The sequence below is a fragment of the Natrix helvetica genome (genome assembly GCF_964273705.1).
Source record: "Natrix helvetica genome assembly, chromosome: 4".
Taxonomy (NCBI): domain Eukaryota; kingdom Metazoa; phylum Chordata; class Lepidosauria; order Squamata; family Natricidae; genus Natrix; species Natrix helvetica.
This window is the reverse complement of record NC_138550.1, coordinates 78680716-78707052: the sequence shown is the minus strand read 5'-3', so window position 1 is coordinate 78707052 and position 26337 is coordinate 78680716. Positions and strand designations below refer to the sequence as shown.

The window sequence follows — 26337 nt, the reverse complement described above, 5'->3', positions numbered from 1 at the left end:
AGATGTAGCTAATGCCTAAGCTTTGTTAGTGAATATAATATAGTACCCAAATAAAGCATGTTGGCTTTGATAGTAAGAAAACAGAGAATTAAGCTATTAAGCAAATCAAAACTTCATTCCTAGATTTCCTTTTAACTGATAAAATCCTATGTTCCAAATCCTGAGAAATCTGATTAATCAAATGATTAATCAAACCAAAGAATATTAATTCATATTCATTTATGAGAAAAATCTTTAGCCTGAACCAATGGATTCCTGATAATGCAAATCCAGCAAAGGACATAAAAATTCAAGCGACCATGTATGAGAATTATAAGAATTATGTACCCTTCACTGCAGAATTATAACTATAACACAATAAAATACTGTTTCACATTCAAGCATCCATGTAAGAATCACTTGTCAATGGCTTTCTTAGGCTCAATGTCTTCTACAAACAGACGTTTAATTGGGATATTACTTTACCAATAGACAATTTACATTTAAATTTCTATGGATCAGAAATTTAACCTTAAACTCTAATTAATTTAGAAATACCTACATAAGAGCGCTTAAATATTTTAAATCTAACATACTTATTTGTTGCTGGCAGTCTTCGAACAATTGCTGCTATAATATAAATAACTTCTGTTCATAGGAGTCTATTCATTGTTTTCAGAACATACTCATTTCTTTATTTTTAGTGGAGTCCAATATAACAATAATATTTAATTCCTATTATTTTAAAGACCTTCAACACTTCTAATGGATATCTAGTTTTTTATTTCAGTATATCAATGATAATGCTTTTCTGTTTAGCACCATGCTGGATACTTTGTTTTTTGCTCTATTTTCTCCCACTTTCCTTTCTAAAAGGAAAAAAGTACTCAGAACAAAATCTTTTCAATTAAAACCTATACCTGACCACATCAACTGGACACGTCACATTCTTTTCTGCTCCAGTAAAAATCAAAATAAACATATGCTAATTGAGGACCTTAAAATGATTCCTATTAGATTCTTTCCTCTCCCTTTGTTTTAAAACAGCCACACAGTGGAAAAAGTGCTCCTCCTCAGCAACTCTCCTCTGAGTGCTTATGTTGTGTAGTATGAAGACTGCTATGGCTGTCATCCACTTAAGGCAATAAAATGAAGAAGAAAATGTGGTTGGGGATGATATATAGAGCCGGACGTAACGTGAGAAGGAAGATGAGGCCAAGCACAAGCCCCAGAATATACCGTGAAACATTTAGGAAAGAAGGCTGAGTGAAAATGAAGAGAATCTGATGAAGGGACAGGATTGTAACTCAGACTTCCTGGTCAGCTCAATGTGTCTGGCACACATGTTCTTTGCTCATCTGCCTGTGGTTTTTTTTTTCCTGTTTTGCTAATCCTAGATTAGTAGATGAGCACAATTCCTAAGCCAAAGAGACAGCTGTGCAAAAATACAGGTTTTAAAATAAAAAGATCATTCATATCTCACAACTATGTGCATTCATATTTTTAAAAAATGATTGCAAGACAGTACCACAATTTCCCAAGAAAAGAAAGCTCAAATGTCCTACCGTATGCAAAGAGAGGAAAAATGAAAATTGACCTCATAAACTGAAAACTCTCTCACCACTATTTGTAATATACAGTACTAGACTGAAAATTCGATAACCTTAAGTACCATGTAAATAGTAAAATGAATGACCACCATAGAAAAGAGAACCATGATTTCAAGTTCAGATATCTATTAAACAAAAGAACTAGAATGCTAATGAATCACAAATTTCATTCAAATGAATTATTATTTCAACTTTATTATAACATAATGAATCTATATGTAATCAAAACTATAAACAAAAACAGTATTTCCTTTGCCTGCAAGTATTCAGAGAAGAAAGCTTCACATCCTCCTTCATAAATATTCATGGGCATATCACAAATAGAAGTATGGGCTAAATATTCCTAAGTATTATTTAAAAAGAAGCAATGTTTCTGTTCTTATAGGTAGGTTTACCACTTTAAATCAAGTTATGTATAGGAGAAAAGTAAGAAAATGCTAATTCAACAGGGCAATGAAAAATTCTGAATTCAAATCACTGTTGGGATTCCAAATGGTGATGGCAATTATGTTGAACAAAAATAGCATATTTATAGTATTTCTTTACAAGCAAATAATACAATTAAATTAAGATGCTTTATCAATACCTGTGGCCATTTGCCATTAGACTGAGCACGCCGTCTTATTTCCTCAACAGTTTTTCTGCGGGAATCCTGATCCGATCGAGATACAAATACAGGTCGAATATATTTAATTAAAGCTAGAAAGAAAAACAAAAAGATCAACATTCCCAAATGTGTTCCTTTGGTATTACCATATTTTTCAGAGTATAAGACGCATCGGAGTATAAGACGCACCAAGGTTTTGAAGAGGCAAATTTTTTAAAAAGTAGGTAGGTAGATAGAGGGATAGAGAGGGAGAGAAAGAGAGAGAAATACAGTAGGTAGGTAGGGAGAGAGAGAGAGAGTAGTTAGGTAGATAAAGGGATAGAGAGAGGAATAGAGAGAGATAGAGTGTGTGTGTGTAGGTAGGTAGAGGGATAGAGATATAAATAGAAAGAGAGATAGAAATACAGTAGATAGGTAGAGAGAGAGAGAGTAGTAAGATAGGTAGGTAGATAGATAGAGAGAGAGAGAGAGAGAGAGAGAGAAATACAGTAGGTAGGAAGGGAGAGAGAGAGTATGTGTAGGTAGGTACCGTGTTTCCCCAAAAATACGACATGTCCTCATAATACAGCCATGTCCCATTTTTCTAGTGGACAAAAATCTAAGCCTCCCCCCCCGCATATAAGTCCCCTGGACAACCCCCCACCTCCAGCCAGGCAGAGCACCGCTCACCAACCTAGCAGTATCCCGAAGGTGCCAAGCCGCGGGAACCTGGGGGGAGGCAAAGGTGATCGCGTTACTTGCTGCCTTCGGAATACCACTAGGTCTTTGAGCAGCGCTGTGCCCAGCTGAAGAGGGGGGTTGCCGGGCGGCTGCTCTCTTGCAAGCGAGTTCCCAAAGAGCCGGGCACAGCCTCATGGGTGAATGGCTGTGTTGCACTGTCGCAGCAGCGCAACACAACAGCCATGAAGCAACCACGCTCACGAACAGCCACCCGGCAAACCCCCTTTGCAGCCGGGCACAGCACCATTCACTAATCTAGGGGTATCGCCAAGCCGCGTGAGCGCCTGTTTGCCGCTGCCCGGCTCCCGCGGCTTGGCGCCTTCCAAATGCCAGTGAATGGCGCTCTGCACGGCTGGAGAGGGAGGTTGCGCGAGCGGCTGTTCCACTCCCGCTCACCCGCCTCCCAGCCTCATGGTGCATGGCCCAACTCTCATTACGAAGCCAGGGCACCTCTGCCGCCGCCGCCATCCCAACCTGGCTTTTTCCATGGCTTCCAACCCAAGTCTTTTGGCAGTGGCCGCTCTGGGCGCACGCTCTATGGTTGTATGCTCTGCAGGCAGCTGGCCCACAACCATAAAGCGTGTGCCCAGAGCAGCCACTGCTGAAAGACTCAGGTTGGAAGCCATGGAAAAAGCCAGGCTGGGATGGCGGCGGCAGCGGAGGTGCCCTGGCTCTGTAATGAAAGCTGGGGCATGCATCTTTGGGAGCCCGCTCGCAAGAGAGCAGCTGCCCGGCAACCCCAAAACAATAAACCCTCCCCCCATAATAAAGCCCAAGCCATATTTTGTAGGTAAAAAGAAAGAAAATAAGACCCTGTCATATTTTCGGGGAAACACGGGAGTAGGTAGGTAGGTAGGTAGGTAGGCAGAGGAGTAGAGGGGTTGGGGAGAGAGGGGGAGAGAGGGAGAGAGGGAGAGAGAGAGAGAGAGAGAGAGAGAGAGAGAGAGAGAGAGAGAGAGAGAGAGAGAGAGATACAGTAGATAGGTAGGTGTTTCTGCTGGCACAGCACTTGATCAATGTAGGTAGGGAGAAAGAGTATGTGTGTAGGTAGGTAGGTAGTGGGATAGATAGAGAGAAATAGAGATAGAGAGAAATACAGTAGATAGGTAGGTGTTTCTGCTGGCACAGCACTTGATCAATGTAATTCTCATCAATCAGTTAAAGAGCTTTCCAAAAGGGGGAAAAAAAGTTTTTGCACTCTGCAAACCTCCCAAAAATGGCCCGTTTTTCACAAAAATGGACCCTTTTTTTCCAAAAAAAGGCATGAATAGCCTTGGGGGACTTGCAGAGTGCTCCTGGGAGGGTGGGGTCCCCAAAAATCGAGCAAAAAACGGCCCATTTTTCATGAAAACCGGCCCGCTTTTCATTTAAAAAATTGCATGCGTAGCTTATGGAGGCTTATAGAGTGCTGCTGGGCGCTGGGTAGGTGTGTGTGTGCAAAACGTGGTTCATTTTTGATCATTTCTGCCCTTCCCAGCCCCCAGGAGTTCTCTGAAACCCTCCATAAGGGTATGCATGGCAATTTTAGTGATGGGGGCAGGGTTTTGGGAGGCAAAAAATGCTGTATTTGATGTATAAGACACACCCAGATTTTCAGCCACTTTCTTGAGGAAAAAAGGTGTGTCTTATACTCCGAAAAATACGGTATTTAAGTTATGTAAAATGTATCAATAGTAGAAGCAAACAAAATATAATTAATAAACACAGTCTAGGAAAAAGACAATGTAACTGTTAATCTTTTTTTTATACTTGACAACAGGAACCACTGTTGAGTGCTACAATAGTAGCAATACATTAAAAATAAACTAGTTAGTTATTACTTTGCATATTAAACCCTTAAACTGAAAGCACTTTTTAAAATCCAACTTAACATACCCATTTTATTCTTTTTTTAAAAAAAGAATACCTTACTGAATTGAGAACAATTTGAAGCTTCAAACACTTGAGACAATTACTTGTTCTAGATGAAATGAAAACTTAACTAAAAAGCTAAAGCATAGCAGCCTAGGGAAAAGTTTATAAATCCAATGCCATGCAATTTTAAAATTATGTTATTCTCTTCTTCCTAATTATCCCAGCACTGGGGTGAGGATTCCCAAGGGTGGAGGAAAAAAATCTATAAGATTTGCCCTTTTACCCAACTTCCGTATGAGTTGAGTTGCAGAAACCTTCCCTGTTATTTAGCCTCATCCATTTGCTTTGGGCCATATCCTTCTAATATTGAAAAGCAAAGGGAAGCAAAGTAAAATCATAAGCTCAGTCACTGTGACATGATTTTTCACTTAGTGACTGAGTTGTCAGTCTCAATTGTAGTTGCTAAATGAGAACTACCTATATCCACAGAACTATCAGGAATCAAAGAAAAGTTTTACTTATGTACATGCAGCTTCTTTTCCTCCTCTCATCCTCCCTATTGCCTATGAAATATATTCTCAAATTTACATACCATACTCCATGACTCATTTGCTAGACTATTTGACTGTACTTATTTATAACATCATGAACCTGCATGGTATTGTGTTACTTGTGAAGCAAAAGAAAAATAGTTGCTAGGAAAGTTTCCTGTGCTTTCAAGAGGGAGAGGGGTAGGAAAGCAGACAATAGATTTTCTGAAAAAGGGGATGGGGTGAAAAAGAAGCAGGGGTCTCAAACTGACGGCCCGTGAGCTGGATATATCATGCGCAGGCCAGGCTCACCCCAGCTCCGTGATGGAGAAAAACATCTCAATACATCATATGACATCATGAAGTTGCAAGTTTGACACCTGTGAGCTAGAGAAAGGAAGGTTGGTTGCCATCTTTCACCTCACATTACAATGTTATTTCCAAGAATAGAACTGAACAACTTCTTAGATGCCATCTTTAGAATACAGAGATAAGGGAATGCAAGAGTCTTGGTGGATTGATAATATTATAGGTTATTTTTCAAAACAGAAATGTCAGCTGAAAAATAGGACTGGGCTACATCTCATCACATTTCAAACTTTCTACCATCTTGGTTTAGGATGCAAATTGATTTTCCTTATCTGCTTCTATCAGGTAATTAATCCAGAGCTACTTTCTCAGCAGATACCTTTTCCAAATGATTGCTTGTAGCATTGCTACAGTTCAGCTAAAGTTGTGAGTCCAAGGGAGAATTTCTATTGTCAAATGTATTCCAAAAGTGCTAGCAAAAAATCCCCTCAAAACATTTATTTTTGTATCAGTCTTCTTCGCTTCCAGATATTCCTCACCCATGACAACACATGAATTTAAATGCCAAATTTTCCTCAATTTAGATAAACATGTTTAAGCTTTTGGAGTGAGTTATTTTGTGTCATTTATTAAAAAATGAAATTCCATTTGTGCCTTAAGAATGCTGTTTAAATTAAATAATAGTTAAATTATTCTTCATGTTTACAGAAGCTTAGGCAAAAGCCTGATTTTGAGAAAAAAATCCAATAAAATATAATATTTTCCATTTCCACAATGAGCAAATAAGTGTTATACACAACATGCTGGGGCTCAGCATTATGCAACAAACTTTTGGGGGCAGCTAGAGTTCATCCTCAGCAATATGTGTAATTGCCTTTCTGATAATTTGATTCCAGTTGTAACTACAAATGTTGCAAGCAAGCTACCTGAAAGAAAATTACATAGCAATTTTAAATTAAGAAGTGTGGTTGACTCCTTTGTTTATGGAATCACTTAAAAATGCCAACAAGTGTTATCAACCAAAGTAATTATCTGAATTCACAATCTAAGACAAACAGTGATTAAGAAACAGATAACATACACACATTCAACAAAATACTTTTTAACTAGTATACTACTAACTGGAAACCTAATATTTTCAAGCACTTTTTTGTCCAGGTAGGACAAGAACACTCCGATGCCAATTGAAAGCTTTTTCCTATAAATGCCTTTGTGGTCTAAGGTAAGGTAATGGAGCCTCTGCAAAAAAAGCTGTGCTGAAAGCCTAGAATAGAAAGAGTTCATGCAAAAAAATATGGATGAACTACTATATCTGGTTACTGTAGAAGGTATAGATGATAATTATGGATTACCATCAATTCCAATATCTCTCTGCAACCATACAGTATGTTTTCAACTTTCTCTGAAATAAATCTTTGGTCTGAATCAACAGAGGATCTTTTATGAGATATACTTTCTCCCATTTGAATGCCATATGGTAGGCAAGCTAAGGTTAAAAACGGAAATAATTATGGAATTCCCTGCAAGTCTAAGCACTATAACCTTCAGTCAGTAGAGATGTTTACCATCTCATGAAGCCAAGTGCACTCCAGGCAAGCCATAAAAATAAAGTATGTAGGTATAAATAGAAGTTGTCTAGGGAGGACTATTTTCCCTAGCCTTAGTATTAAGCATGGCACTATTTGTGGTTTAAGGTATTACAGTTTCATCAAGAACCGGTGCAATAATATACAGGCATATGAAAAAATAAGAATATCTCATTGAAAGTTTTGACTTTATCAATGTACAGATATTTGATATTTATTTCAACAATATTGATAAAGGGGATGTAATTTATCATGCACGATTTACATTGTGTAATCCATTGTGTAAGTTAACATAAATCAATTTTCACATGTGAAAAGAGAAAGTACATAGCTGTACGTATTATCTCAAATGTTTAAGATTAAAATCAGGTGCACAAGATCAGGTGCAAATGATTAGAAAATCATCAGACGGGATCTAGTAGGAATCTATATAATTGAAACCTCAGATATTTAGTTTGATTTGCTTTTAAGTGTGTGGTATCACCGTAGGTAGATCTAAAAAGCTGAGGTCTTCAGAAAGAAGATGATAGATGCTTATATGTCTGAAAAGGAATTTAAAAGAGCTTGCCAAACAATTCAACATCAATTATTCTACTGTTCTTTACATCTACAAGTGAAGAACATTTTAAGCAATTGCCAACTTGCTCAGCCTGGGAACAAAGCACAAGATACTGAATGAAGTCTCTAACTCAAATCTTATTATGTGACTTTCTATAGTAGTAGCAAGTAGTCTTGCTACTGCTGATATCAAAGTACTCGAGCATACCAAAAGAAAAAAAGCTTCATAAATTAGATCTCACAGGGGAGCTGTGCCAAGAGGAAACATTTGCTGTCCAGAAAGAACATCAGAACAAGACAAATGTTTACTCCTGAATATCTAGATAAACCTTTGAAACAAAATGAACAGAATAAATAAGACAAACGTAAGAGTTATTTGGCCATAATACTTGAAGACTTGTTTGGAGAAAACCAAAGACAGCATTTCACCAGAAGATGACAATGCCAACTGCAAAGCATGCTGATGGCAATGTTATGGTTCCAGGCTGTTTTGCTACATCAGGAGCTGAGCAACTCACTTATCAGAGGGTCTAGTATGAATTCTTCAAAGTATTAGATTAGTGAAGGCGAACCGTTTTTGGCTCACATACCAAAAGTGGGGGGAGCGCAGTGGGGTCGTGTGCAGGTGTGCCACACCCATAATGCAATGCGAGACCCCAGCGCGCATACGCGCATGACCAGCACTCCCCCCCCCATTTTTTGCATGCTTTTTTTGCCCTCCCCAGGCTCCAGAGGTTTCATAGGAGCCTGGGGAGGGTGAAAAATGGCCTCAAAAAAAGGCTGAAGTCAGCTGACAGGGCAACACCTCACGTGTCCTGACAAATGGCTCTGTGTGCCACAGGTTCACCATCCCAGTATTAGAGGATGCTTGAAAATAATATGAAACTATGTCAGAAGACTGAAGAACAACTGAAAATGCTCCTTGCAGTTGACCTGAAGCATTCTAGTGAATTCATCAAGAGATGAATTGTCAAGAGATGGCTGCAAACAAATAAAAGGAAATGGAGGGTAATGTAAAGGCCAGGTCAAAACCCAGATCTAAATTTCACTGATATGCTGTAGAGTGATTTGAAACAGGCTATGCAAGAAACCCCTCAAACAGACAAAAATTCTGATGGAAGAGTAGAAAAAATTCCCCCAGCTGATGTCAAAGACTGAGAGTGATGCCTATCCTGATGTTGTTTCTGCCAAAAGGAATATATAAGGTATTAGAACAGAAGGACATTGCATACACTATATATTAATTTTAGTTGAATAAATGATTGCAAAGTCATTTTTCAGAACTCTTTTGTTCAGTTATATCACCTTCATCTTTATATACTGTTTGAAATTACAAATTGTTGTATCCAAATATGTTTAAACAGGAAAAATAGTTTACATGGGATGTATTTACTTTTTCATGTGGCTGTAGTTATAAAGAGATCTTGGAATCAATGGTAATCCATAAAATATTATAGGTAACTTCAACAAATACTGTATAATTGAACCATATTTCTCAGTAGTTTTATGAGTCCTATGGCATTCTAAACCTACTTGAGTAGAATAGTGGTCCTTGAAGTGATTTGTTACCACAGTCTTTGCTTAATTAATAATATCCCAACATTTTGAAGCAGGTAACTAAGGGCTAGTTGATAGATTCTCAAAACCCAAATACGACCCTGTGAGAATGACTCATATAATAACAATGTATTAAAAATATGAAGCATTTTTCAGGAGGGCCCCAAGATTTTCTTTAAAATTCTGTTCTTTACATTCAAAAGGTAAAGCTTAGCTTAGTTGGTATTATGTTTAGAATAGTTTTTCAATACCAAAACTAAGTGCAATCATCTGAATATTATTTGGAAGATAATATTTTTACTTACTTCCCCACACAGGAATATCTTTGCTTTCAGCTTTCATAACAATGGAAGCCATAGTCATTGTCACTGGTATTGCATCAAAATACGATGAATGTGGAGCCAGGGTCAGAATTGCTGCTTCAGTGGGCAATGCCTGTCTGCCCTTCACATTTATCCAATGAAATCCACCAGCAAGCCACATTGTCCTCATAATTGCCTTCAGCAAGATATCAATAATTCTGAAAACAAGTGGATACAACAGATGCAAAAGCAACCTTGTTATTTTAAAATAACAGCTAACCCTTCCTAGATGACCAAAACTTTTGAATATATTAAAAAACAAAGTTCTTGTTTCTTGAGAATGTTTTTAATTTTAAAACATCATACTGTTATGTAAGATAATTAAAAATTGCTTAAACAGTAAAATGTGACCTACGTGCCCAGTGACTGATTTTATTATATATATATATTTCCAAAGGCAGATGGTTGCAGTAGATCACTATAAAACAAAAATTACTACCACCTAAGGTAAATTGATGGTGTGTAAATTTGGGGAACAACAACCATGCTTGGCATTTAAGTAGGCATCCAGTTCAAAAAAATAAAGGACAGAAATGGATGGCATTATGACAAAACAACTGATTTAAATTAGGTAAATGAAAATTGTTAAAATGCTTATTACCTGTATTCAAAATTTGGTGGCCTTATAGCATTAGGTTCCACTGTCCTCATATCATTCTGTTTTCTCCCAGAATGCGTTAATTTGGAAATAGTTTACTGCTTTCTAGAAATGATTATTCCAGAACAGAAATAGCCCTAAAGTTTCTAGGACTGTAGGTAGTCTTAAGTTATCCAGACTGGAATAAATAACTACTAAATCAATCCTGCTTTCCTCTGATTTTACTATTCACTTTATCACCTCCTTATCCAACACTTCTATAAATCATATCAAGCCTCCTCCGCATCCAAACAAAATGAGTGGGAGACTCAGGAAAATAAAAAAGCCAAGTTTCACAATCAAATCAGCTTTATAAAGGCTATGAAATAAAAAATGAATGAATTTCTGAGCCTCCCCCAGTCAGTATCCATCATAGATGTTCAATCAAAGCAGGCAAAATGTATCCATTCTATGACATAAATTATATTACTATGGAACCTCTTTGTCAATATTGAAACAATAATATTGTTGAATTCCTTCACTCTGAAAGCAAAACTTTGATTAAAAGAAAAGAGTTACATTTTTATGCATAAGGAGCTTGGCCACAAAGCATTCTCTAAAGGTGAAGGAGTGGGCGTCTTCACTTTAAAATATATTTCAATGTGCATATGTCGGAACTAGGTGTTTGAACAACCTCTTTTTCTTTTAAGATAATATGACGAAACACTCGGACAACAGAAGACTATTTTCTACATTATTTCTCATATGACTAAATGTGAAAAGTATGAATGAGGAGAGGCTAAACTGCTCAGCAACAGCTAGATTTTGATCCTATCAGATGTACCTATGTTAATCCTGGTATTAACATTGCACGGCAGAGCACACACTGAAATACTTCCAGAAACAGCAGAGCTCTCAAGAGCTTATCAACATTTTCAGTAACTCATCTTCAAGTTTAAAAAGAAAAGGACAAATGCAATTTAAGTAATTGAGGAAGATTCTACACTAAAAAATAAGTAGCATTGTAGGATGAAGTTATTCATTGTAGTAAATCTCTCTCTATATATATAATGCCTTATTATGGAAGTATACTTTCTCTACAGCAAATTCATTTTAGAGTCATAAAAAAATATAAGTATTTTAAGTTACTGATCTAAGGATTGCAATATTTGGAGACTGGAGGCCACAATTCAATTTCTCATGCTTCTTGAGGACTACATAACTTCAGCTTTGGGAAATAAACCTCTCCTATCCTGACCCTAATGCTACATCCATTGAAATAACATCACTGGAAATGATAATTGCCATATTCTGGGGCTGGACTAGTGGGAGAATGAATAGATGGGGTCCTGGGAAGCTGAACGGAGCCCACTTTGCTCATTGCTGTCTTATACCATACCAGTTGAGGTATGGCAAGAGATACTGGCAAATAAAACAGACATAACAACTTACTTTCGCCACCACGATAGCGGTTTTTCTAGCTGTTTTTCAGCAGATCCTATTGAGGCAATGAAGGCAAAAGGCCAAGCCAGCAACATCATAAACGCAGCAAAAAACAGCCGGATGGGGAACAGAGTCAAGGTCATGAAGACAATCTGCAAAATTAAAAGGATTCATTTCAAAGGATTTGATTTGGACACAAGCCAAACAATATTTGATTGATGAGCACATAAAACAATTAACAAACCTTTCTTTCTCTATCTCTGTTATATGTGTTAAAGCTGCTTTAATTGTGGTTCCAAAGCTTCATTTTGTACAGATAGCAAAATGTTAAAGTGACAAAAAGACAGGGGTAAAATCCAGCAGGTACTGACAGGTTCTGGAGAACTGGTAGCGGAAATTTTGAGTGGTTCAGAGAACTGGCAAATGCCATCTCTGGCTGACCCCAGAGTAGGGTGGGAATGGAGATTTTGCAATATCCTTCCCCTGGAGTGGGGTGGAATGGAGATTTTTGCAGTATCCTTCTCCTGCCACATCCACCAAGCCACACCACACCCACAGAACTGGTAGTAAAAAATTTAGAATTTCACCACTGCTAAAAGGGGCAAAGAATTATTTCCAATTCTACACAAAGCCCCAGTGGTTGCTAAATAAAATTCTGTCATATTCTTATATATAATTTAATTAGCACAGAAGAACATTTATAATTAAACACTGAGTTGGAACAGTTAGAGATTTTCAATATTTGTTTAAAATCTAAATTTTGTCATAGCACTTTAAAGTTGTTTGCAGAAATTGACTAACAAAGATATGCAATAGTGCTTTGGCATATAATATATAGCTTCCCGAGCACAGATAACCATAATTGTTTAAACTAAACTAAATCATCCATGAATTGTCTGTAACTCCCTAACCTATTTTGGCAACTGCAGAGCACTCCTAAACTGCTATGTTGAAATCTAGTATCAGCATTAGTGGCATATTTCACACTTATTTTGTGAAAAAACATCCATTTCGTTCTTCACCCTCACCCTCTAGGTTTCAAAAGGGGGAGGAGGCTTAAAAACATCTTTAACCACCTGATATGTCAAATTTGGAAAAGTCTCATGGCTATAATACTACAGCTGAATTTACAAGAACTGAATCATGGGAAAGCACAAACTTGCAACCTATTCTCAAAATTTCTCTTAACTAGTTCCAATGTATCAGAACCTGGCTTTGCAGATGAACTCACAGCAAAGGGATGTATACATCATCTCAACTGTCAAATTTTTTGCTTCACATTTTTATTCTGATCTTCTATCAAGAAACTCAGAAGAACCACCATGAATATTACTTAGTAGTTCACATATTTATTTCATTTATTTCAATGTCTTGTAAATTACATACGGTCAATATCAAATATAATTTTGATCTGATTTGCAAAAAAATCCTTTACATTTTAATGTAAAGAAAGAATTTTCTGCAATCAAAGCTGTAATTTATTGTATTTTTATTTGCTTCCAAGGACAGCATTTGTAATTTTTTATATTTCGGGTCCACATTTTTAGTCCTTTTTGGGATATTTTTTGGGAGGGAATTGGTTTCAGTAGAAAATTAATACCATTACAATATTGTAAACAGTTATGTGAATATCCATACTCATACCAGGGATGTCCAACTATACAGATTTTATGCTCAAGACATATTGCCAACTATCAGAAATACTGTTAACAGTATAGAATTTATTATAATTCAACTTCTACCATTTCATTTATTCATTCACATAAAAATCCTTTTATTTTATATATAATGTGCTAAAAATGCACTTTGCTTACATATAGTCTGAACAAAAAAAATTAATGAGATAGTGATCATTAAGATATACTATACTTTCAAAAGTGGATTAGGATTAAGAATCATGTTACTTTAATGAACAGGATAAATGAATCTGTTACATGGACCTATTTCACTTTTTATGCTTGGAAACTAAAGAAAGAGTTTGTTAAATAGAAAAACATGCACAAAGGATGACAGTAACAATTAAAGAATGTGTGAAATATGTAATTTATCAAAAGTAAAATAAATAAATTCTAGAGGCAGATATTAGTTTAAATATGAATATTACTCTAATTTATTTTTCTGTATTACATAAAATATTCTAATCATTTTTACAATGCAGATTAACAGATATATAAGGTTAGATTCTCATTACAAATGATAATATAGCACTTTGAAGTAAGTCTGAGTGACAGACAGAAAATCATAAAAACACAATCATATTAAAATATATCAAGAATCTTTCATTTTGAGGCACCAATGATGTCTAATATATATTGCATGGAGAGCTACCTTTAAAACGATTCATATTCTAGCTAAATATTAGCATCTAATGCTATTATACATGTTCTTATGATTTCTGAGCCAAATAAAAGCCTTCTAGATTGCTCAAAAAGATTCTACCCAAAGCTGGAACTAGAAGACAAGAGATATCAAAGACTATTTTCAAATCCCCATGAAAAGAAAATTTGCCTGAAACTGACAGTATTAGCTCAAACAAAAAGGTGTAGCTTTCTGATTAACAAACAAAATTTTACTTCTAAGAATTTCATTCATCCTTCCTTTTTTAATTCTTCCATGACCAACATTTTCTTATTTATTTCTTATTTTAGTTGTTAATCATAAAAAAAATTCTGCTGGATGAAAAAATGGCGGCGGGGGGGTTATACTTAATATTCGAAGAGATTCTCCACATACAAACTTAATATAGTGCTCCTTCAAAATATATCCACATAAAATGTATATAATGAATGAGTGCATACCTACACATATGTACGGTGTACACTGTTTCCACCTATGCTATTAGATTCTAGTGAAAGAGCACTGTCTGAGTCATATAATAGATTATTATCTGGTGGGGCCTAAGAAGTTGGCTTTTGGTGTTGCAGAATGTGCCTTCTGAAACACCTATCTCCATCTTCCCCCAAATCTGGCATTTCATAAAACTGTAGGGTCCTTGTTGCTCTCCGAGTTTGGTTGTGTGTTTTTTTTTTTTTTTTTGCAGATATTTAATTACCAAAGTAGGTAAGATGATCATTTGCTCTCATTTTATATAGTGGCTTGCCCTGTCAGTGTTAGTGGGTCTGGTTTGGGTGGTTCCTTGATGAAGCTGTTGTTTACTATTAGCCTTTTTGTTTGAGTAGATGGATGACTGGGGTATTGTTTACTTCTTGATTGTTCGTCTAATGTTAATCTTGGTGGTTAATCTTTGTTCACCTGAGTACTGATTGCAGGTAAAGAGGTATTTTGCCTTTTTTGTTTCCTTTTTGGCTTTTTGATTGTCTCTTTTAAATGGTATGTAGATGTTGTTTATTTCTATGTGTCTGCTGATGGCCAGTGTGTCTGAGTGCCAGGGGTCTGGGAATTCTCTAGCATTTTTGGACTTAATTAATCTAGGATATTCATATTTTCCCAGTTGAAACTATGGTTAAGTCTGTCAATGTGTTGTGCAATTATTGATTTTTCATCATGTCTTCTGATGCAAACTGGTGTTCATGGATGTGTTCCGCTAGTTTTCTGCCTGTGTGTCCTACATAGTAGCTGTTACAGTCCTTTCAGTGTATGCTGTAGATGACTTCTGTTTTTTCTAATGGGACTGCTGGGTCTTTTGATCTACTTAGGATGTTTTGGAGGGCTTTAGTTGGTTTGTGTGCCTAGTGATACCATGAGATTCTAATGATGGTTTCTGAGATGTTTTTGTGGCAGAGTTATGCTTTTCACAGCTTGTGTTGGTTATGCTATATTGGGCTGAGTCAGGCATTTTGATAAAGTTGTGGGGGTATCCCTTTTTTTTTTGCAAGATGTTATATAGATGATCTATTTCCTTTTTCTGATGTTCTGCAATGTTTTCCTAAAGCCTTAAAAATGTGGGGTTGGGAGATTAATGAGACCAGTGAAATGCAAGTTATTGTAGTGACTTAGTCCTCAGTTGCCAATTTGTGGGAAATTTTTACTGAGCTTTAATTTCTATGCTATGTCCCCCATCCGGCACTGTTGTGAAAGGGAAGCCATATAACTTGTTTAAATAAAAACATAAATAACATATTATGCCTCAGGTTTTCAGTTTAAGAGGCATATGCAATTTGATCATTTTATCAATTCAATTTAAAAGAGCATAATCATGAATCATTTTATATTTCAAGCAGAAATTAACATCACAGAAAATTTAATAACCATCTCACCTTACTACTTGTAGATGAGTTTCTAGAGATTAATATCATTTATTGCTAATCCAAAGTAACTTAAACAAATTGTTAATATTGTGATCTTAGCATGTAAGCATTAGCTAAAACTACCAGACAGCACTGAAGATACTGAAAAAAATCTGACTGGATATTGTTTGCTATACTTTTATTAACTAAAACTACCCAAAAATACTGTAATTGTATTTGTGATCATTTGCTTTAAGTTATACTGAAAATAAGAATATAGAAGGGAAAAAGGACTAATCTGAAAATATTCTTAAACCATGTCTGTCAGAATAGAATGATACAACCTGTTGATATAATTCTTAGCGTGTAAGTAGTTTGTGTTCCAATAGATTCTGCAACAGCTCAAGCATTGCAAACAATACTAATTTCCTGTTTTGCTTGTCTTGAGTTATGGGGAAAAAATATCTTGCAATAGCAGAGATAACCAGGAGAGCATAAGCATAGCTGAGAAATGATATGCTGTCCTGAAGATTTTCTGTCCTACTACCTTTTTATAGAAAGTTAAAATTGGAACTGAATGTTTCATTTCAAGACTGAAAAAATGAATGAGGGTAGAAGGAGAAATAAATTTATGAAAAAGGCAGATGAGATAATAATGGGTATGTTTCAGATTTGACATCATCTATTTTTCACATTGTCCTGACACTTTTCATAAAGTTCATAGATGTCCACAACTTAAATAATATGGTTGCTATTAAACCGTATTGTTTTCTCTAGATAACTATTTTATCCCCTCTTATAAAACCAGCTCTTGAATTAGAAGAGTTCGAAAGAATTTTGGGATGGCATGAATGTGTTTTTATTAAAATTAAGGGGCACCAGAAGAGTTGTAGATTTCATTGTTGCACCCTACAATTCTTACTCATTAGCAAACAGCTCAGCCATTTTTCTTCAAATAGCAGATCTTTGCCAATCAAACAAAATTCACATATTAATCCTATGAACACCAGGGGTTCTTCCATAGTCAAGCATCAGAGACTATTGCTGGCAGCTTTCAACATAGCAAAAAGGAAGAAAAACTCTTTTGCTATGACATGGATATAAAATTCTCACATTTAGTCTGGATTCTGTTTAATAACACAGACACTGTTTATGGGCTTTTTGCCATTTGGCTGGCTCCTGTTGAAGAAAAATGCATTCTTTTCACATCAGCAGAACTGCTCTTAGATATCGTAATCACTATGCTATTCTAAAATGGTAAGACACCAGCAGATGCTAAGTAGTAGCTGTTGAGAATACCAAGAATTGGTAATTCTTATTCACTGTTTAGTAAAACAGTGAGTACTACCTCCACTTTAACCTTAAATTCATAAGCAGCAGAGCCTCAAATTGAAAATGTATTCATAAATCTATTAGATTTTCAGTGAGATCTGGTGTTACCTAATAAACAGGTAATTTTAAAGTGTAGTAGAAACAATTCAAATAATTATGGATTATCTTTAATGGTAACTAAATCCCTAGCATAGGCCTGTTAAATTAGTGACCCATGGGCTGGATGCATCACACGCAGGCTGCACCCACCCCAGCTACAAAGGCAAAAAGATCGTGGTATGTCACAATACAGCACGTGATGCAATCAAGTTTGACACCTGTGTCCTAGAAAGAGCTAGTTTGGTGTAGTAACTAGGGCCGTGATGGCGAACCTATGGCACGCGTGCCACAGGCGGCACGCAGAGCCATTTCTGAGGGCACGCGAGGCATTGCCCTGTCAGCTCCAGTGCGCATGCGCCCGCTGGCCAGCTGATTTTCGATAGTTTTTTTAAAAATCTTCGGAGGATTCCCTGAAGCCTCCAAAGGGCGAAAAACAGCCCAATGCAAACCAGAAATGAGGAGAGAGCTGCCGGAACGGGGGAAAGACAAGCGGCTTTCACTCGTGCTGGCTGCTCTGTTCCCCCCTCCCCCCCTGCTACTAAAAAGGATCCTGCCCGATCGCTTGAATCCACAGAGAAATGAGTAGAGTTGCCAGCAGGGGGGGGGGGAGAAGACAAGCGGCAAGGAAAGAGGCTTCTTTCACTCGTGCTGGCTGCTCTGTTCCCCCCTCCTCCCCTGCTACTAAAAAGGATCCTGCCCGATCGCTTGAATCCACAGAGAAATGAGTAGAGTTGCCAGCAAGGGGGGGGAGAAGACAAGCGGCAAGGAAAGAGGCTTCTTTCACTCGTGCTGGCTGCTCTGTTCCCCCCTCCTCCCCTGCTACTAAAAAGGATCCTGCCCGATCGCTTGAATCCACAGAGAAATGTGTAGAGTTGCCAGCAAGGGGGGGGGGAGAAGACAAGCGGCAAGGAAAGAGGCTTCTTTCACTCGTGCTGGCTGCTCTGTTCCCCCCTCCTCCCCTGCTACTAAAAAGGATCCTGCCCAATCGCTTGAATCCACAGAGAAATGAGTAGAGTTGCCAGCAAGGGGGGGGGGAGAAGACAAGCGGCAAGGAAAGAGGCTTCTTTCACTCGTGCTGGCTGCTCTGTTCCCCCCTCCCTCCCCTGCTACTAAAAAGGATCCTGCCCGATTGCCAGCAGGGGGGAGGGGGAGAAGACAAGCGGCAAGAAAAGAGGCTTCTTTCACTCAACGTGGCTGCTCTGTTGCCCTTTTCTCCATTTCAGTGATATGGCATCGAGGTTGCCCCACCCACCATCGCCCAGGTCCTCGCTTCTCCCAAACATTTCTTTGCCTACCTGATTTCCAGCTCCATCGCGTTTCTTGCCATCGTGTGCAGAGAAACAAGGTTTGTGGGACTAAAACAAAACTTCGATCAATTACAACTTGGGGGGGGGGGGAGAGATCTCGCAAAGTTGGAATTGATTGATTGAAAGGAGTTTTTTTAGTCCCACAAACTTTGTTTTCCTGTCCAAAACGGCAAGAAACACGATGGAAAAATGCTACGGAGGGAAAATTAAATAGGCAAAGAAATGCTTGGGAGAAGCGAGGACCTGGGCGATGGGGGGTGGGGCAGGCTCCATGGAGTGGTGCTGAAATGGAGAAAAGGGCAACAGAGCAGCCACCTTGAGGGAAAAAAGCTGCTTTTTCTTCTTTCCTTGTTGCTTGTCTTTCCCTCATGCAGATTGCTCTCTTCCTCATTTCCCTTTGGATTGCAGGGACCAGGCAGGATCCTCTGTGCTAGCACGGGGGAGGGGGGGAAACAGAGCAGCCACCTTGAGGGGAAAAAGCTGCTTTTCCTTATTTCCTTGCTGCTTTTCTTTCCCCTGTGCCAGCAGCTCCCTTCCTCATTTGTCTATTGACTGTAGTGCCCAGGATCCTCTTTAATAGAAGGGGAGAATTTAGCAACTGGACTCACACCTGCCATTGTAAAAAGGGCCCAATCTTTACACAGGAGAATGATAAGGGAAGGTTTTTTGACACAGGAGCACACTTGAGCATCCCCCCACCCCCACCCCAATCTCTGCTGTTAGTGGCAGAGCAACTTTTCCCCTCACTGGGTGTTATCCAAGGGGAAGCAGCCAGAGCAGGGAGTGGCAAGGAAGCCTTGTGCAAAAATGCACGGTCCACACAGGTGAGCGGGGACATTACGTTATGTGGGTCGGCACTCGAGTTCGTGTGATAGCAGGCACGTATGTGCTTTTGGCACCCAAGGCGAAAAAGGTTCGCCATCACTGAACTAGGGCATCAGGCTAGAACCAGGAAACTGTGAGTTCTAGTACTGCTTTTGACACAAAGCCAGCTAAGTGACCTTGGATCAGTCACTTTTTTCAGCCCTGGGAAGGAGGGAACAGCAAACTACTTCAGAAAAACCTTGCGAGGAAAGCTGCAAGGACATGTCCACCAGTCTCCAAGAATTAGACACAAAAATGAATGGAGGGGGGGGGAGGGAAGTCCCTAGATACATTCCAAAGAAAACAAATAATATGATAGAACATTACAGATGGACTATTTTGCAAATAGAACTATTCCATGCAAATTGTATCAAGACTCATTGGATAGCTTTTGAGGGGACAGGTCAGTGGTGGGTTATGACTGGTACGCCCTGGTACGCCTGCCGGGAGTACCAGGTACCATTTCGGTATGGTGCTCCGGAGGGCCCACCCGCCCTCCCACGTTCCTTACCAGTATTTGAGCTCTTCGGGGCTTCCGTGCATGGAGTGTACAGCCCCTCTGTGACGCTCCGCCGAGCAGCTGGAACGTCACAGAAGTGTAGCAGAGCGTCGCAGGTGGTAAGTACACATGCACGTGCTGCGTGTGTTCATGTGGTGGATGCCGGGCCCAGTTGCACCATACTGGTTGCACTGGGATCCAGAACCCACCACTGGGACAGGTGGATTTTCGGGCACAAGTAATAGCAGTTAAAGTTGAACATCCCAAAATACTTCCTCACAAATTACTGTACTGGAAAAAGAAATACATAATTACAAGTATGAAAACTAAACTAGCCACATCAAAAAAAACCAAAACCAGTGAATATTTTACTGCATTTTAAGAAAGAATATACGTAAGGTGACTACATCTAAAATAAGTTGACGAGAAAAGAAAAATAATGTTGTCTTCAAGTCCAACTAAACTCCTGTGACTTCATAGACATATGCATTGTTATCTCCACAAAAGTATGGAAGTGATTTGTCATTGTTTTTATTTTAAATTTTGAATGATAATTATGTTATCCAATGTATTTTAATTTAACACGTGAGATTACATATTTGGGAACCCCATAATTAATTGTTTTCATTTTCCCTGAATTTGTCTATAGTTGTTTAAGTTTGTAAGATGTATCTTATTCTAGCTGGTCAAGTGTCTTGTTCAAGAATCTTAATAAATGGCAGGTGTTATATTTTCCACCACACAACTTTATCTCTGGCTCCATTTTATTCTAGATGTTTCATTAAACCACTATTTTAATAGCATGTTAAATATAAATAAACACACAGAGGAACTAAAATTAAGGATTTGGTTTAATTCAGCATAAATATAGCAATTTTCCAATGAAATTAATGGAATTTAAGGAGATTTAACTTGTGCAATTTCAAGGTTATATTAAGTACTTCTCTTGTCTGGTGAGGACTCATCAGTTACAAACCACAGATGAGAAATATGCTATTTAGATCTTGATGATAGGATGGCTATGAAGCAATGTGATTCAACAAAGCCTTTTTTTAAAGAAATGAGTAAAAATCTATGGAGTAGAAGTTAAATTTGAATCATTTGAAGCATTTTCATTCCATAAATACCAGCTCTATATCTAAATTAGCAGATAAACCACACAATCTGAAAATTACCCTTACTTATATTCCCTATGCTTTTGCCTTTTCTTCTCCCTGAAAAGCAATATCCATCTCCCCCCTTTTTTTGTATTCTCTCTCTCATTTATATTAACAGTTATATTATATAAAAACAGCTGGGTGAGCAAGCAGAAAAGATGCAATATAGATGCAAGGCAAGCAGTTTTGCAGTTGGTCAACCTCCCCTTAGATGATTTATTTCCTGGGTTCAAGGGGAAAAAAATAGGATCAGCTACAAAAAACAATTAGAAAAAAAATCTATGTTGTGTTGTTAAACTTTATGAAATGTGTAGAATTCTAGGGTTTTTTCCATGCAAATAATAATTTCCCCCATCTTTATTATATGGTAACTTAATAATTCAAGGTGACTAATATACCTATTACTCCTGCCTATTTTCCACACAGCATTCCTACGACGTGGGTTGGGTGGATTGGCCCAAAATCACCAAGCAGTGTTCATAGACTGGGGCTAAAACTCACATTCTATTGCTTTCTAAGCTTGCTGGTTCTTTTAAAACTCTTATATGCCTAAAAATCTAATTTTTGTTCCTCACTAGAAAAAAGTATCTTTGCAGTAAAAGAGTAACAGGAATTGGGAAGAGAACCCGCCACTCAGAAAAGAAACATATTAATACATTTACTTAATCATTTATACATTTACTTAATACATTTACTTAATCATAAAAGCATATCTTAAGAATAAATGTTTCTAAATAGTTACATAAAGTAAACTTTGTAGGATGTTCAGTTGCATATTAACACATTTTAGTGCTATTAGCAACCAATTCATAATTATTCAACTACATGAAAGTGAAATGGAAAAATGAATTTAATCTATGCTTTTTTGTTTCATTTGTTATTTGATATTTTGAGAATCCTTATTATACAAACAATAAGAAAATGATTTTTATCACTCAAAAACATATATATGACGAACAACTAGTGCTTATTAAATCAACTATTTCATTGAATATTACTTATGCAAAGATCAGAAGGTGAGATTCACTATAGCTCATAAACAATTCCCCAACTCTCAAAGCTTTAGGCTGCAAAAGGAATAGAGGGCAAAAAATCTCTTTAACCTACATAGATTTTTCTTAAAAACCACACCAAGGTTCATAATGTCATTTGTTTGATTTTTTGATCTGATTGAATGTGTTGTGTGAACCCAAATAGGAATTAGTTAATAGCTTTGATTGATTTATAAAGCCAACTAATTGTTTTTCCGTAAGACATGATTAAGCAAAAGTTTAAATCACTATATCTTGGGTTCAACATAACTAGAAATCCTGGTTTAATGCTAGCTGGATGTGAAAGGGGAGGAAGCAAATTAATCTAAACCTTTGCATGATCTGCTTAAACCAGGGGTCCCCAAACTTGGCAACTTTAAGGCTTTTAAGATCTTCTGGCTGAAGAATTCTGGGAGCCTTAATGTTGCGAAGTTTGGAGACCTCTGGCTTAAACTAACACTGGTAGCATTAAAACATAGCTTAGTTCAAGGAACACATTAGATTTGTCAATTAATATAGGGAATACAATTAACATTAAATGAATTAGTCAGGAACAAAACGCTGTTTATTGCTCATTTTTAGATGGCACTCAACCTGTTCCCTATATTGTATTTCAAAGCATTCCATTATATTGACTTGATGTACACTTTTCATTTTTTTTATGTTGAGACAGTCTGATGTTTCACTTTCTCTTAGCACAAATGGGTAAAGCTGCTGGCAAAGAAAGGTGGACCAATGACTAATTATAATTGATGACTGGGATTAGACAGGTCTGGATAGACACATTTTTAATTTCATACATAATTCTGGAACTAGAAAGGAGGACATAATAAGCACATTTTTCTATTTATAGTTTGGGATTTTTTTAATAATTCAATTTTATAAATCACAGAGCAAAGATTCAAGGAAATCATGAATAATTTTAGCTATCTGACAGTGAAGCTAGCACATTTCTTCATATTAAACAAATATTTCCCTCAAACTGAAAAGTATGTCTATTCAATAGTGGGTGTGTAAAAGATGCCTGTGTCAATTTCCAATGTTCAAAAAAAATCTTTTGCAAGGGAAGTCAAAATATAGAAGTGAGTTAAACAAAAGTAGTATAGTACTATATCCATTTACAAGTTTTGCGTAACCTTTTTACAAAGTGGCCATAACTAGTTTCTGCTTGTGACATAGCACCAGGTATCAATGCAAATTACTTTTGTGATTTCCAGAGCACATAACTATTGTACAGACAAAATGCCTTCATCATCATCCTCTTGCACCCAGAACATTACCGGAATATTGGTGCCATTACTATGAAAAAGGCAAATGGACCAGCTTTACCAATCACAGAATTCTATGGTGATGCTATCTACATGAAATATTGTAATTACTCTTGGGTCCTCTGTACATACTATATTGTTACTGCTAATTGTCACAGAAGAACCCACATTAGACCACAATTTGTTTAATCCACTATTTCCCAAATCAATTAATTTTCAGTCATATTAAAACCCTCAAAGAAGATCTGATGCAAGGTCCTCAATCAAATGTGAGGTATGTATCTTACTTCGTGTTCCTATCCTTGGAATTACAATGTGGCTGAAGGTAAACTGATAAAAATAAAATGAGGTTAAAATGGCTTGTACAATAATTCAGATATTAGGACATTTAAGCTAGGGTTTCTTTGCAACTAAACTTTTCAATTCTTTTAAGACTTTAAGCGTATGTATAGTTTAGTTGTGCTGAAAATCAGTGCTGTACTTCTTAGTAATCTTGGTTAACCATTGGGTTTGACTAAGCTTGGTTTTCAGAAAACCTCAATCATATTCAGTTGCCACAATAAGTTTGCCACCACCCTCCTGTGGTGACTATAGTAAGCCCAACTTTCTCATTTTGGGCTCTATAGATATGGAGATTAAAATTGCATTTACTATCATGTGGATTTTAAAACATAAAAATTAGTAAGTGAAGGAGCTTCTCTCATTCTCTCAAATAGGGCAAGTTCTTTGTAAAGATGGTAGGGCAATGACCTTAAAGCAGAGTTCAATTCTTTCTCTCTCTAATAAAACAGCAAATCCTACATAACAAGACAGCTTTTGTTCAAAGTCACTCTTCTTTTGACTTCTGCAGCACATAATGGGTAAGTATGCATGAAAAGATGGGGCTGTTTTGAGTACATACCAAGAAATATCTCTGACAATATTCTATATCTGAGATGGATTGGTTTTCTTAGAACCAATTAGGATACATGTACTGTATTTGTTTCTCAAAAATGCAATCACAGCCAATTACTTTATTTGAGCCTGATATTTTTGGTCTCTCATGCCTGCTAGGCCCAAAAAATAGTATCAAGAAGTTAAATCTGCTTACTTTGTGAGTTAAAATCACATGCGTGTAGGAACTGAAATGGATACAATGTTCTGGGAGCCTCTAACTTTAAAACATGAATAATAAATTGGAACACTGGGTACAGATAAATAACCCTAGTAAATGTAATTTTTTGGCAGTTTCTGATTATTTTCCCTTAATATTGTTTCTGCATGAAATTATTATTAAAACAGGAGTCCAAACCAGCAACAATTTTATGGATCCCAACATTCATGTTCTTGCAAACTCCTTGACTAGTTTGCAACACTGGAGTACAAATAGTGCTAATTAGTATGGGTGTTCAAATGGAAGGTTTGTACCTCTCATGCTTTGTGTCAGGATTCTGGAGTGCCACAAAAACCTAACAATAACTATGATAGATTGGGAAAAAGAAACTTTTTATGAAAAAAGGAGCACACGGAAAAAGGGAGCCCAAAACAGCAGTAACAAATACTGTATAGTTTTGGGGTTGGCTTGTTAGAACACCTTCTGAAGTTACTCTGCTTATTTTAATAATTTGGCTCCATCTACTGTGGCCTTCAGCTTCCTTTGTTAGGCTGATCAAGCAACTAATACCCGTCTCTTCCCACATTCAGCTGCTGCTCTTCCTCCCCTACGCTAACCTCAAGGGACACTTAGATGCAACAGCCCCAGTGCATACATAGCTGCAGCTAGAATATGAAGGATTCTAACGCCTCCGTTAGTTGCTACCAGGCTAACAATGAGGAACCGTTTCTTTCTAACAGGCAGAGCTATCTAGGCACGCTATTGCACTTTCTGCACGCTTACCTCTCTAATAAAGCCCCGAGAGGTTCTGAGGATGCCTCAGGCGCAGACACGAGCAAGCAACTGCTGCTTCGCGGGGGCGCGCGCGCACACTTCTTTGGAGACCTGGGGAAGGCGGGGGTGGGGGGAGTGTTGGAGGCACCATTACGTATTTGGGGCGGCTTTCGTTTTGCCTTTTTTCCTCCCGCCGGCCTGCTTACACGCGTGCGTGTGTGTACGCGCATACACGCATACGCCCCCCCCAACACACCCACCTTTGCTTTCTGGAGGGCGCTGAAGTGCAGCCGGTGCACGAAGGGACTCCGCATTGGTGGAGGGGGCGGCCCGCGTCCTTCTCCGCTGCCTTCCTCCTCTCCATCGCCGTTGCCTCTGCTCCGGGTGCAGCATCCCCGGCCTTTCAGCCGCATTGTGCGACGCGAAAGAGGAGGAGGAGGGGGGTAGGGGGAAAAATCGAGAGGCGAGAGAGCGAAGAAAGAAAATGGGCGCAGTGGCTTTACAAAAAAAAAAAAAGGAGGGGGCAAAGGGGAGGAAAATGTATTTCCGAGGAAGGAAAAGAGTAAAAAATTCGGGGTCGCGGCGAATAAAATAGGCCAACCGGGACTGCCGTCGACAACGTAGTTAGCGGAGGCGGCGGTGGAGGAGGAGGAGGAAGAGATGTGGTCAGCGACCCACAGCTGGCTCTCCCTGAACCGGCAGGGAGTGAAAGAGGATGCGCGGCTCTGTCAGACGCCGCTACCAGGCTTCGGCTTCAGCCCCGCCCTCAAGGAGGTGCATGCGCAATAGGCGCAGTGATGGGGAAGGAAAGCGCGACAGTCGCTTGGCGGTTTTAGGACAAGGGGCGGGAAAAGTAGAAGCAAAGGGGGGGGGGACAGCACACTCCGTCCGGAGCAAGAGCTGGCCGGCAGTCCGGGCGGTCTTCATTTAAAAGGAACTGATTTATTGACAATCTTCCCATCTGGACACTTGCTTCCAATCTTTTCCAACCAGAGCTTTAAGCAAACTTGGTTAGGAGACCTTCTAATTATTCC

General features: G+C 38.2%; 1 protein-coding gene across 2 annotated transcripts in view; it reads right to left on the bottom strand.

Moving 5' to 3' along the window:
- LPCAT1 (lysophosphatidylcholine acyltransferase 1) overlaps positions 1–26048 on the bottom strand; it is a 67584-nt gene extending 41536 nt beyond the window's left edge. Inside the window, exons 1-4 of one of the 2 annotated variants that reach the window (XM_081950914.1) lie at positions 25564–26048; positions 11702–11844; positions 9616–9830; positions 2176–2288 (exon numbers count right to left, since the gene is read on the bottom strand). In XM_081950914.1, coding sequence (XP_081807040.1) covers positions 2176–2288; positions 9616–9830; positions 11702–11844; positions 25564–25716 — 624 coding nt within the window. In that variant the 5' untranslated portion in view covers positions 25717–26048. Of the gene's footprint in view, positions 1–2175; positions 2289–9615; positions 9831–11701; positions 11845–25312; positions 25446–25563 lie in introns of those variants that run through there. The other variant, XM_081950915.1, reaches the window with a different exon arrangement.
- Positions 26049–26337: the final 289 nt, after the last annotated feature.